At 39.9% G+C, this 14,232-nt stretch overlaps 1 protein-coding gene across 1 annotated transcript in view; it reads right to left on the bottom strand.

Moving 5' to 3' along the window:
- LRP2 (LDL receptor related protein 2) overlaps positions 1 to 14,232 on the bottom strand; it is a 183,498-nt gene that overhangs the window by 79,946 nt on the left and 89,320 nt on the right. Inside the window, exons 33-38 of the mRNA XM_075000937.1 lie at positions 9,080 to 9,223; positions 5,874 to 5,983; positions 4,503 to 4,680; positions 3,373 to 3,586; positions 739 to 978; positions 15 to 203 (exon numbers count right to left, since the gene is read on the bottom strand). Coding sequence (XP_074857038.1) covers positions 15 to 203; positions 739 to 978; positions 3,373 to 3,586; positions 4,503 to 4,680; positions 5,874 to 5,983; positions 9,080 to 9,223 — 1,075 coding nt within the window. The remainder of the gene's footprint in view (positions 1 to 14; positions 204 to 738; positions 979 to 3,372; positions 3,587 to 4,502; positions 4,681 to 5,873; positions 5,984 to 9,079; positions 9,224 to 14,232) is intronic.

Below are 14,232 nucleotides of genomic sequence, written 5' to 3'. Positions count from 1 at the left end.
ACAGTTCTGCTCACCTGCTACCCAATCAATTGCAATACCACGGATTCCATTTTGTCCTATTCCATTTGTAATCACGTTTCTAAAATAAGAACCATCCGGCTTAATTTTCCGTATTGCATTCTGAGAAGAAACAGTGCTGCTGAAGTCACACCAGTAAATGAAACCAGAAGGCATATGAACGTCCACATGAAGTGCATTTCGTCCTGAAACATTTTTTAAAAGAAATCAATTATTTTAATATAAAATATTTTATTAAAATACATGGTTTGTGTTATTTTAGGACAAATGAATTTAGGTTTACAATCTGGTGGCATAAAATCTACCATCAATTTATACTGCCAAGCTACTCAGTATCTGTAACCTTTCAGATAAAATACAACTGGCTTCTCTGTGAATGTATAGAACATGGTCTATGTTATAGCTCTGTTGCATTGTATTTTAAACAGTGCATGATAAAATCGAGTCCAATTATTACAGTGTGCTAAAATTAAACTCACAAACTGCATCTACAAAAGAGTCTGTCTTCTGAAAATTTCGGCCTTCATGTGGAGATCAGTGCATGCTATTGCTCCTTACCTCCATGGCATCATCCCCAAGAAATATTATTCAGCAGATTAGTCTCATTATTAAATACACCATCTGTCAGAGGAGCAATCACCAGAGCATCAAAAAAACTAACAGAATATGACAACATAAGGCATAAAAAGATTTTCCTCCTCCACTACAATCTTCACATACCTCTTCCTGCCAATGGCACCATGGCTTCAGAGTGGTCAGATGTCTCTAAGCTAAATCCTTTAATTGCAGACAGCATGGAAACAATTACAAAGGAACTGTATGGGGAACAAGTCCTGTTATCAGGATTTAGCTGGAAGCCAGTGGCACAGGCACAAGAAAACAGTCCAGCAGGCAAAGGCAGGCAAAGTTGCTGACAAACTCCAATATTGTTACTGCAGCCATTTGAGGAACCAGCAGAATCTGAGTCAGAAAGAAAAAAGGTGCATGTAAAATCTTAGTAATATAACTGTTCCTCGTAAACTCTCATTTTCTACTATAAAATGGGTACACACCAGAAGCTTATCAGAAAAGTGACTAATAACAAACAACTAGCAACAGTAACAATCTTAATCATTTTGAACTATGGCAAATAAATGTTAATGATAAAAAAAATCCAGCTGAGTTCTCTCACAAAAAATTAAGAGATCATCAACAGAGAATATTTTTTCAGGTTCAGTTACAAATCTAATATAAATTTGAAGTAAACGAGCTAGAGAAATTCCAGAATGAGATATTCAGCTAAAGATATAGCTGTAAATGCAGTGTAAAAACAGATGTGACAGCAATACCCTAAGTGGATAACCACACCACTAATTACTGGAGCTGGGGAATGCTTTAGGTGATTGTCCTCAAATAAAAACTAATTTTGTTTTGCAAGTGTTCACACCTCTTTGTGTTCTAATCCTGATCATAGTCAATCAAATGAGGCTATTTTCAGAAATGTTCATGAAAAACAGAATTTTATATCAATATTAGAACATTTAGAGAAACAATTTTTAACTCAGAAATAGAATACTTCAATAAACTGTGCTCCTTTAGTCAAAAAATAGACACCATCATCTGACCAATGTGCTTTTCGAATATTAACCACAAACTGCATTTCATCTTTCAATATCAAATAATCACACACAATAATGATATTTATTCACAGAAATTATTAGATGAATAATTTTGAATAAAGGAGCATACTGGAGAAAACTGAAAAGCTCTCAATTTGGAAACAGAAAAGAGTATGAATATTATTCGATCTGAATTAAATAATTAGTTCTATAAATTACTTGAGGACATCTGACCACAGAAATGAATAAACTTATCAGCAATGAGCCAAATGTCAAAACTAGACCATAATGCTCTGGAACACAGAGGTTTGGATCTCAACTACGCATGTGAGAACTCACTCTGCAATCAGTCGGAACTCCTTTCTCTCCCAGAAAAAGTCAACACAGCCTATCTACAACACGTATCTATTCTGGCAATACCATCACTGGACCTAACCAGATTATTCACAAAATCACGGGCACATTCTCATGCTCCTCAACTAACATCATACATGCCATCATGTGCCAACAATGCCCAGATGCTTTGTATATTGGACAGACTTCAAACTCTCTCAGACAAAGAGTTAATGGGCACAAAACAGACATCAAAACATTCCTGATCCACAAACCAGTTAGTCTACATTTTAATGGCGTGGGCCATTCTGTTAATGACTCAAGAGTTTGCGTTCTACTGAAAAAGAATTTCCAGTCTGCTTTAGAAAGAGAAGCTGCTGAACGCTCTTTCATATTCATATTCGACACATTAACATGTGGTTTGAACCGGGATGCAAATTTTCTGGGACATTATAGGGGCTCTTTGGCATACTTGGCTTAATCTAATTCTTGACACCCCCCCCCGCCCCCAGCTCTCTGATTTGCTCACCTTGATATTTTTTTCTGATTTGTCAACTTTGATTACTATTTTTGGTTCTCTGTGCCTTAAATATTGAGTCTGTTCTGGTCTGGCTATGGTCTGAAGAAATGGGTCTGTCCCACGAAAGCTCACCTAATAAATTCTTTTGTTAGTCTTTAAAGTGCTACTTGACTGCTTTTTTGTTTTGATAGTACATAGACTAGCACAGCTCCTTCTCTGTTATATTCAACACAGCCTGTGTTAGTACAGAGCAGTGATAGTTAATGTATGTGAATTATTTTCATGCTGCATTACTAGAAATCATACTGGAATAAAAGCTTATAAAAACAACCTTGAGCTACAGTCATATATTTTAAGACCAGAAAGAACAATTGTGATCATCTCCCTCTGAGCTCCAATAAACATCTTGACTCTTTTAAAACAGTGATACCTATAGAACTGTAGAAATATTTGAAAACACAAGAACATTAAGTTGTCTCAGAACTACAAATACAAAATAGCACAAAATTGTTGAGTTAAAGCCATATATAAATCCGACTGCACGTTCCATATGTAAGGTCATGTTTTATCAACTTGCCATCAAAGCTGGAAAGCCTAAAATTAGCTCCATCCACTTAGTTTGGGTCCAAAGGAATGCTCTTGCAGAGCATGACTTTTCTATACTTCAGGAATCTGACTGAAAAGAAATGAGAAGTACCGAAGAGCTGAGGAATGCTGCAATACACTTTTCATGCACTGCATGAAGCATAAAAGTGCGCTCAGAAACCCAAGCCACCACCTGACTAATTCGTGTTGTGCGGCTCCCAATGCTTGCAATTAGTAACGTTTGAGATTCTTGTTTTGAGAATGGTAGAATTTTTCAAAAACTTGACACTTCATCTTTAAATTGCAGCAGAAACTCACTGTCTCTGTAATACACTCGTAGGCACTTCAGTCTTGGAACATTGTCTCTCATCACCACTTTGTTCGCTCCAGTGGACTTGTCAACCCTCTCAATGACCTCATAATCTCGATCAGTATAGTACAAGAAGGAATCATAGACAGCGATTCCCCATGGGTGAGAGAGATGAAAAACCAGGGTCACACGGTTTGTACCATCCACATTGCCTTTTTCAATCTAGGAGATCAGAGAGAATTTCATTAGAATTTTGATAAAACTCTTCCTGTGAACTGAACTCTTATGTATTTTGCTCAGGTCTGGGGTGAGAGTTTTTTCTGAAAAATATTTATTCTTTCCATTAAAATTTAACAACTGTGTCATTTTTCAAAGCAGCTGACAATCTAAAATAAAAGCCACTTGGAGAAAAGACAGAAGTATGAATATATAAGAGGAAAGTTAGTGTTAGTAAAAATATTCTTCATCCATAGCTCATCAACACACACAAGTGTTTTCATCTACTTTATTCCTTTTCTTTTTAAAGTGGACACAACTAGCTATTAGAAGGATACACACTGTTCGCTAAAGATGGAAGCAAGGAGTAAAGAGTTCACACTTTCTCTGCTGCAAACTTTGATGTCATTCATTGAAAACCTGTTCAAACAAATGGCATTCTGGCCCTCCTAGGCACGCTCACAACAGTTATAAATCAGAAAGATGTCTTTCTGCTCATACTGAGCGGTTTCCTTTGGACTCAGCCTGTCCTACCTCAGCATAAATAAACAGGACATAGGCACACTCCAGGGGTCAGCTGCTCACTAGAGGATACGTTATGGCTTTTTTAATGTTATGGAACATGTGAGCCTACTCTCTTCCATATGGACACTGGATAAATACTTTATTTGATCAACAAATACCACTGTATCTTCCCCATTCCCACGTGCTGTTTCAGGATCCATGGAGGGAAAGGCACAAAAGGCTGTTAGGTATTCAACTCTCATTGAAATCCCAGACCAGCAGCTACAGTACACTGTATATATCACACCGTATTTGAACTGATGATTAGTCTCACTTAAACAAGTGAGCCACTCATGTGATGCAGGGAGGTAGAAATGGACACACACATACAACAGCAACAATATAAAAATATTCATACCACTCCCGTGCTTGTGACAGCCCAATACAACTTCTGTTCCTTAATGTCAATGGTGACAAACTCTACATGGTCAAGGTTACCAGTGAAGAGGGTTTTTATATCTGAGCCATCCATGTTTGCGCTGGCAATCTTTGCCGGGACCCCGCTGTCAGTTCCTTGGTCGGTCCAGTACAGTTTCCTGCCACACACGTTATTGCAACAATTACAGAAGCAGTCAAGAATCTAAGGTGCCAAAGCATTTAAAAATGCGCTCAAGTCTATTGCTCTACTCAGCAAAGTACTTCAATATGTTCTGAGTAGCAATGGAATGATGAATCAGGTCCCTGTGAACAAAATATCTCACTTTGTCAGAATAATGTTGAGTTAAAGATAGTTTAAGAAAACATATTTCCTTTCCTTCACCTCTCACAACATCTTAAACTGCAAACACTTAAAGAATTCTAAGAATCTAACAGAGCTGGGGAAAATACTAATTTCCATTTTGCAGGGGACTGAGATTTTCAAATTGTGTTTAGTTTCAATCAGGAATGCATATCAAAAATGTCTGTTATTCTCAGCATGGAATTACCATTGTCCACCCAGCCCTACCAGGAGTCCAGGCTGCAAAGGAGCCCCAAATCTGAGGGCTTTGAAATCTGCCTGGATTCCAGCAAAATTTTAGTGAAGTCACACAGTCCTGCAGAATTATTTCCAGTCTGACAAATCAGCAAACTCTGACAAAAAAGTGTACATCAAAAATTTTCAAGCCAGGTCTGGAATCTAATTTTGTTTTTCAGTGTTCATGGGGCTTTTTGGATTTTTCTAGACTCGCTTAGTAAAAATACATCTATATACTTTAACACAAAGACAGTATCTTAATATTTATAATATGGATTAATGCAGAGTTGCCATTTTTGCCATTAAATCACATTTAACATAACGGTAGTTAAAATGTGTGGGTTTACATGTTTTCTGCCATCGTGCCCTTCCCCATTAGCTACGAGTCCTCAGGCACTTATCACTTTACACTGGGTTGACATTTTGGCAATTTCTTTGCAGTAAAACTGGTTTGCGTTTTTGTTTGTGTTAATGAAAACTTGAATTCTGGAGTAGAGTTACGTGACTATGCATACGAAATCTGCAATTACGCAGCAATTTATGCAATCATGCAATTGATCCTATTGTAAATTAGGCTCTAATTAAAGCTTTAAAAGATTAAACTCATTCAATCCAAATAGTTTTAAAAAACAAACTTTATGTATTATGAATTTTACCCCTGCAACAAATGTTCACCCCAACATCTACAAACCCTAAACATTAGGAGAGAAGTAGAATAAGTGAAAAAGTATTCACTATAAATAAAACAAAGACAAAAGCTATTTGAAAGCTCACCCTCGTGCTGGATCAACAGCCAAACCAATTGGCACTCCGGCTCCAGTTGGGGTACCATCATTGGTAATCAGAGTTTTTCTGTACTTTACTTCACCACGTAGCTTCAGTACCTACATGAATGTTTAGCAGAATTAGTATAAGCAATATGGATGGACTTGACAGCATAATTTCAAACTAAAACCTCGACAGCCTACACCCACACAGGTCCAAGCTAAAGAAAAATCAACACAAGCACTATAATGACAAAACACTGAGTTCTGTACTTCTCTAATGTGTTTTCTTCCTCTGACAAGTAATTCTCAAACAAGTTCCCTGTGGCACTTAACGTAGCTAGGGCAGGGGAGACTTGCTGGGCCCATGGGCCGGGGGGCCCTGTGCTCCCAAAAGGGATGGGACATTGGTGAGACTGCACAGTGGTCCAGCAGTGATTTAAAGGGCCCAAGGCTCCAACCACAGGCTGTGTCTACACTATGAGATAAATTTGAATTTAAGGCAGTTAGCTTGATATTACCACATGACTGTCTTCGCTGTAAATACCATCAGCTCAACTGAGGGAGCACTATTATCGGTATTACAATATCATCATTACCTGCTGGGCGTAGAGTCAAGCTCGAATTCAAAAGTTCAATTAAAGGCCAGTGTGGAAGCGCCATGTCTTAAAATCGAATGTATTAGCCTCCAGAGGCGTCTTGTATGTAACCCACAATGCACCTCAGTGCTCCGGTCTGGCTGCTGCTCTCCAGGTGCACAGGAATTAAATAACAGGAAGACTGTGAATTTCAAAGTGGGAGCAGCAAGGCTGTGGCTGTGGGCTCATGTTTGAATGAGAGCCTGAGAAATGTCTTTCTTTCTTTGCTATTAGCGCTGTGAGCTACCCACTACAAACAGCCCCTGCAGGGAGTCTGCAGCTATGTCTGTACACTTATTTTTTTCTGCGCTGCCCGGCGCCAGCCACTGCCCCACCGCACCACATGGCAACAAGTCTGTTGTGGGGATCATGCTTGCATAAAAGTCGGAGAAACTTCGTCTCAGCTGTTGACATTTGTGCACAAACCCCCCTCCCTCCCCCCACAGATGCCATGCAGTCGGGGTCTTTTCCACCCTCAGCCACATCACATGGGTAAACCCCCCAACCCAATAAAAGGATGTGCCTGCTGGTTGGTACTGACCATGCCCCAGGTTCCACACAGTTAGGGCTCCAAGAGCAGGAAAGACTTTCAGGAGCTTGCTGCTGCCAGGGGAGTCTCCCGCAATGGGTAAGACATATAGGGGACTAATTAAAGTGGGCCCCCACTGAAACTCCCCCTCACCCCTAGCAAGGGACCAGTGAGGCTTGCTGCCATGGGGGGGTGGGAAATCCCCCCCCCCCAGTAGCTAAGATACTCAGGGGGACTACTTCCTTTACTCCAACATTCAACCAGCTCTGCAGCTGCAAACCACAGCCTCCCTCCCGCCCCCACCAAAAATATTGCAGACACCTGCTGGTTTGATGTTTCTGTTATAAAATCTCTTTCCTAACATTTCCTATCTGTCTTCATGCTTTGACCCCTCAAATACACAGGGGGGAGGGCCAGCTGAGATTCCTGTTTTCATTATAAGTTCAGCGTATGAGATTTCACTGTCATCCCCCATGGTGGCAATGTCTATGTAGTGAAGAGGGAAGACAAAGATCTTTTTTCCTAGACTTTTCTATCCTCTTTCTTCTAACTTTGAGAATACAGTCCAGGTCCCTGTATTATTTTCAGGGATTGGCTGCAATCACAGGAAGGGGGACACTCAGTGGATGGCCAGTTGAGAAAGCAGCCTTTTAGTGCACTGGAAAACCCAAGACCCTCCCCTCAGCAACACTCTTTTTTCAAAAACTTTTCTATCTTCTCTTTCTTCAACCTTTTCAGGGTCCCTGTATTATTTAAGAGATTGGATGAAATCATGGAAGTGGAGGGGGGGAACAGTCAGTGGATGGCCAGTTGAGAATTCAGTTACAGAAGAGATTTCCGTTAACTTTTTGCCATCTCTGTGGATGCCCTACTTTCCCTTCCTTCCGACGAGATAAATGGACGCTTGCTTACCATGGGAGGGGAATGAGAAAAAATGCCTTGTGGGAAGATGATGTCAAAGACCAACGAGCATAGCCAGAATGCTACAGGATGAGAGGACTGTGGGATTGGTTCCCACAATGCACTACTGCAACAGTCGATGTTTGCCAATGGAATGTGGCTGCAATAAGTCTACTTTGCGAGGAGCACGTGGGGAAGTGAGGACTTTCAAAATCAAATTTATAAATTCCAGAGTTACAAGATCAATACTAATAAATTTGATTTAATTTCCTAGTGTAGATGCAGCCACGGCTGCTCCTGTGGTATTGATGGTAGCCAGGAGCTCCAGGCCCTTTGAATCTAGAGTAACACCTAATTATTCCTGTTCATAAAAATCCTTACTAATCTGTTTCTATATTTCACTATAACACAAAGGTATTAAATGATGTTCAGGCTGATTATACACACAAAATACTGATTATATATACAAAATAATTCTTTTTAACCAGTAAAATTAGCTGCCTTTTAATTTAATCATAGGCCACCATTTTATGTTCTGAGACAGAGAAATCCCTGACCCCCCATTAAATTATATCCTGGTTGCTCCTCTCCTTTCCACACTAGATGACCCTCGTCTTTTTAGCCTTTATGTACTTCCAGGCCACTGGTCTCTGGGGACCCACATCACACCAAAGCATTCCACAGCATTTGGGACCTGAACTTTCTTCCCTTGCAGACCAGGGCAAAACCCCCAGTAATTTCAGCAGACACAGGATTTGGATCCTAAACTTTAATGGAGAACCATAACACATCCCTTCATGCTGGTGTTCTGAGGATTTATCAGTATGAAACAACATCAAGAAGCTGACCAAGTTGAAGCAAAAATAGGTTTGTGCACAGATTAACAGATGGTCCCACGAAGTATTGCTTTTAAAATCACTTTTGCTATATACTTATGTCCAGATATGAGTTTGATTTATTGGGTTAGTTCTTTAGGCAATTACATTTTTTATTTTTCCTTATGTTTTCTCCTTAATGCTCAGTTTTAAAATAAAACTGCTTTCAGTTGGTCTTCCCCTAAATGCCTCACTGCTTTGGAGCTGTATCTATATGGCCTCTGAAAGAAAAATTCAGGCTTTCACCTTTATATTATATTTATTATATAAATACCTCAATTGACTGTGTGCCAGGGTTACTGTAATACAGGTTTGAAGACATCCAGTCTAAAGCCAAGCCAATAGGAGCACCAATAACAGCTGCTGGAGCAAATACCGTCCTGTTAGTTCCATCTGACTTCACCCTATGAATTTCACCCTTGGGAAAAAATATAAAGAAAACACTGTATTACTTCTTCACAAGTACTTCCCCTATATGAAACGAATTTGTTTAGGAAAAAGCAAATCCAGAATAGCTGGTATCATTTACATGTATACGCACAATACAAAAATAGCTGTAAAAATATTATTTTAAATCATTAAAGCTATATTACATAAAGAAACACGACTATTCTCTATCCTAACTGGAGGGTATAAAATTATTATTCACATAATAGAAGGCTTGAATTCATATCTTTCACAATTATATGTAATCACACTCTGGTATGAACACTTTATTAGGAAAAACTCAGGGCAGGTCTGTGATAATTTCTTTGATACACTGTAAACAGGATAAAAGAAAATAATTATTTTCCCCCAGTGTAATAATTTTTTAAGATATAGATTCTGCAAAAAAGTTATAATGTCAGGAAACTTGACCCAGTTTGTCCCAGTGATCCTAACCCCTCTTGCTCTAGGGGTGGTGATCCTATGTAATGCCCAACGTTAGTGGCTATCTTTCTGTAGATGACTCTAAGCATAAGTCTATACTGCAGCTGCACCACTCTAATACATCTGGTGAAGACACTCTAGGCCAGCAGGCAAGCACTCTCCCACACACATATTAATTCATCTCCATGTGCTCCTACCACCAGTGTGAACAGCATTTAGGTCAATGTAAGTTAGGCCAGGCCGGGAGGGGATGCTTTTTCACACCCTGGCTGCGTCTACACGTGCACGCTACTTCGAAGTAGCGGCAGTAACTTCGAAATAGTGCCCGTCACGTCTACACGTGTTGGGTGCTATTTCGAAGTTGAAATCGACGTTAGGCGGCGAGACGTCGAAGTCGCTAACCCCATGAGCGGATGGGAATAGCGCCCTACTTCGACGTTCAACATCGAAGTAGGGACGTGTAGACGATCCGCGTCCCGCAACATCGAAATAGCGGGGTCCTCCATGGCGGCCATCAGCTGGGGGGTTGAGAGATACTCTCTCTCCAGCCCTTGCGGGGCTCTGTGGTCACCGTGGGCAGCAGCCCTTGGCCCAGGGCTTCTGGCTGCTGCTGCTGCAGCTGGGGGTCCGTGCTGCATATACAGGGTCTGCAACTAGTTGTTGGCTCTGTGTATCTTGCACTGTTTAATGAAAGTGTGTCTGGGAGGGGCCCTTTAAGGGAGCGACTTGCTGTTGAGTCCGCCCCGTGACCCTGTCTGCAGCTGTGCCTGGCTCCCTTATTTCAATGTGTGCTACTTTGGCGTGTAGACGTTCCCTCGCTGTGCCTATTTCGATGTTGGGCTGAGCAACGTCGAAGTTGAACATCGACGTTGCCAGCCCTGGAGGACGTGTAGACGTTATTCATCGAAATAGACTATTTCGATGTCGCAACATCGAAATAAGCTATTTCGAAGTTGGGTGCACGTGTAGACGTAGCCCCTGAGTGACATAAGTTACATCGACATAAGCCGTCATGTAGACCAGCCCTTAGGAATGTCACCAGACACCAGAAGGATGATGACCAGACAGGGATCTGTAGCACTAACTAATATAGCTGATCTTTGGTTGATTATTTTGAGTTTACTTCAACTTTGCAGAACTTGTAGAGGGATATCTGACAGCAGAATCTATTTCATCGTTAAAGGAGGCATTCTGCATTCTGAAAACAAGTATCTTATCAGCTGCAAAGGCTACAACTGTGTGGATGCTGGATCAAATTTTATTGCTGTCATAAGCAGGCATAATTTCTCTGCCTTCAACAGAGGCATACCTGCTTCAGCTAAGTGGCCTATTCCCACAGCACTGCTAGATAATTAAATCCTCCCTCAAATCACTATTCTGTGGCAAAGGGAAAAACAAGAAAGAATATTTATTTTGTACTGTATTCCAGTTCCATTTTTCCTCTTTTAATATATTTTTCACAGTGAAAACAACACTCATCTGTGACAAAATGCTTTCTTAAAGATTTCCTCATCCGCTTACTTAATGCTCCAGTAAAGGATCTAAGTTTTAAACAAAACGATAAAAATTTCTTGCACCAGGACTTTGTACTGCTCATTCTGGGAAAAATGTGTCTTCCCCTATGGAACTGTGATATAGTGAAATATGGACTGTCCTTCCAATAGAAAAGCTTTCACACAAGTAAATACACAAAAGAAGAGCAAAAAAGAGGACAGGTACTTAGAAATTCAAACACCCTTTTTAGCACACGCAGAGAAGGAAGGCAATTTGCTGGCACACTTAGATCTGAAAGAAATGCATATTTTAAAGAAGAGTCCATAATGAAAGGACTGTATAGTCACCCTTGGTGCTTCAGTCCTGTCAGAACTGACAATGCTCACAACCAATGGCAATGGGGACTGACCAGGTATCCCATCTGGAGGTCAGGGATCTGGACTGGGGCATAGTTCCAAAATCACAATGAGTCCCTTTGTGCAGCTGGGGCTGCAGATTCCAAATGAAATATATAGCATTTGCAGAACTCAGCCTGCAGCTGCACTTGGAATTTCAGCTGTCACCTACATGAACTGATACACCAACCTACAGGCTTCAGCTGAATTGTTAGACATTTGAAATTTCAACTGGAGCTGTCAGCTGAGATCTGGTAGTGATATCTTCCAAAGATCATCTAGGATCAAATTAGACTCTCGAATTCAGTACTGTTTCTCTATTGAAAAAATAATTTAAATACATATTTTCTCTTAAAATTCCTGGTAATTAGAAATTATGAGTGACAACCACAAATCCATTATTCAACATCTCTGAGACTGTTTTAAAGGAATGATTTTAATTCTTTTTAAATTAAAAATGGAGAGCTAATTTTTAAAATTTTCTGACATTTGAATATGAAACACACATTCTACAGAGGCAATAGCACACTTCCAGAAGTGCAGTGCTGGATACACACATTTCTCACACAGCTGTGGATGCATGGGCACTAGTAGGTATCTAACACATAGGGCTGGTCTACACTACCACCTTCCTTTGAAAGAAGGATGGTAATTAAGGCGTTGGGAGTTTACTAATGAAGTGCAGTGGTGCATTGGCAGCACTTCATTAAGCAAATGCCCCCCCGCAGCAACTTCAAAGTTTTAAACTTCGAAGTACCGGCACACATCTAGCTGCAGCTCACCCACCGGTACTTCAAAGTGCTGGGGCAACTTCAAAGGCCCCTTGCTCCTGAAGGAAGGTGGTAGTGTAGACAAGCCTATATAGGAACCCAGCATAACAAATACACACTGGCATGCACATTTCTTGCCCTGCATCATTTCACGTGATAAAATATATATTTTTCCTTTGATTCAAGCTACCAAACTTGGGTCCAGATTCAGCAAGAATTTACAGACATGTTTAACTTTGCACACCAGGGGCTGGATCCTTCACTTGGACCAGTTGTTATAGGTTCTTTTATTTCATTTCACCAAAGACTATTGATACAGGTTCCGGATCTGGTCCACCATGTGTAAAGTTAAGCATATGCATAAGTCATTGCAGAATGAGGCCTTTAGTTACCTACACTCCAGGTAATTCCCTGGCTTGAAAAATTCAGTTCAGAGTGTGTGGTCAAAAGGGTCTGCGAAACTACCTATGTTCTGTTTCAGATCTTTGCAAAGAGCAGAGAATTTGTAACTTTAACGCATAATGACCTTTGGTAAAAGGAGACAGAACAATGTTTACTGAACATGTGCCAAATGAATTTGCATAAGCAAACCATTTTTTTCACCCTAAAGATTTAAAATATTAGAAAACATGCATTTTAGTGATTGAGCACTGTCTGTCTTTTAGCTTAAAGAGAAGGTGAAGGAGTGACTCAATTGCACCGCAGCACTTCATTAGTAATCTCCGGACACCCTACTTACCATGCTCCCTTCAAAGTTGGGAGCTAACGCAGACACAGCCACAGTGTGTTTTTCTGTTCCCTCACCAAATTAGAGTACAAGCACTTCTGCTACAAAAACATTAGTATGTAAATGAGGTATTGATCCTGCTAACGCTAATGTATGTGTTTAAACAAGCAGAACATTGTTTGCAGAATCAGGGCTTTAGTGTCCATGAATACTTGTTCATTAAACTTCAAAGATCACCTTTTTCTACTATTTTTGCCAGTAAAGCTTGATTGCTTGAAACTTCATTGAAAATGGGAACACAAATTAGATGATTCAAATTAACCATAACATTAAATACATGAAAATTTCCTTGCAAATATAACTGCCCCATTTTTAGTTTCCTTCCTCTTTTTCAAATCTGAAGAAACCTGCCCCTAAAAAATGTCCAAAGAGAAAAAATCACAAAAAAAAAAAAAAAGAAATTTTCAGCACTTTCATTTGCAGGAGGAAGTTTAATTAAATCCCTACATAGATGGAAGGTAAAACATTAACATGAATAACTTGCACAGCACAGCTCATGAGAATTCCTTGGTCGACACAATGCTTCCCCTGGGATTAGCAGAGCGAAAAATTAAAAAGGGAGCTTCTGTGGCCGAACATGCATGTTGCTGAATCAGCAGACTCCTTGCTAAGTCCATTTCAGTGGCTTCCATAGACTTTTAAATAAGCTTCCATGCTGCAAAAGCTGGGAAATATTTTTTGTTGACCTTCGAGAACAAGCTCTTTTATTAGCTCAGCAGGAGCAGTCATTAAAGGGGCACCATCAACTTCAAATGTAGCCAGTTTTTTAAAATCAGGTAAAACTAGTTTCAAGAGCATTATACCTCCTCAGAGCCCACAGCAAATTTTTGTGTTTTTGAAATCACATTTCACTCCCCACCCCTCTTCCTTTACATATTTTCCTGTGTTGACAAGCTAAGAGCCCAACGTTAGAAACATACGCACACATAATTTTACTCTGTTTAGTAGTCCCATGCTTCTGTTTGCAGGATTAAGCTCTAATTGAATATACAGAGAAAACAATGAAATGGACTAATAAATAGAATGAAATAAAACCCTATGATGAAATATTTTCTTTTATTTCTTCAAGTTACTGTAATGCAAGTATTATCTATAATATTAGTACATTAAA

Source organism: Carettochelys insculpta, chromosome 8 (genome assembly GCF_033958435.1).
Source record: "Carettochelys insculpta isolate YL-2023 chromosome 8, ASM3395843v1, whole genome shotgun sequence".
NCBI classification, from domain to species: domain Eukaryota; kingdom Metazoa; phylum Chordata; order Testudines; family Carettochelyidae; genus Carettochelys; species Carettochelys insculpta.
The sequence above is the reverse complement of the archived record's forward strand: the minus strand, read 5'-3'. Positions and strand labels throughout refer to the sequence as shown.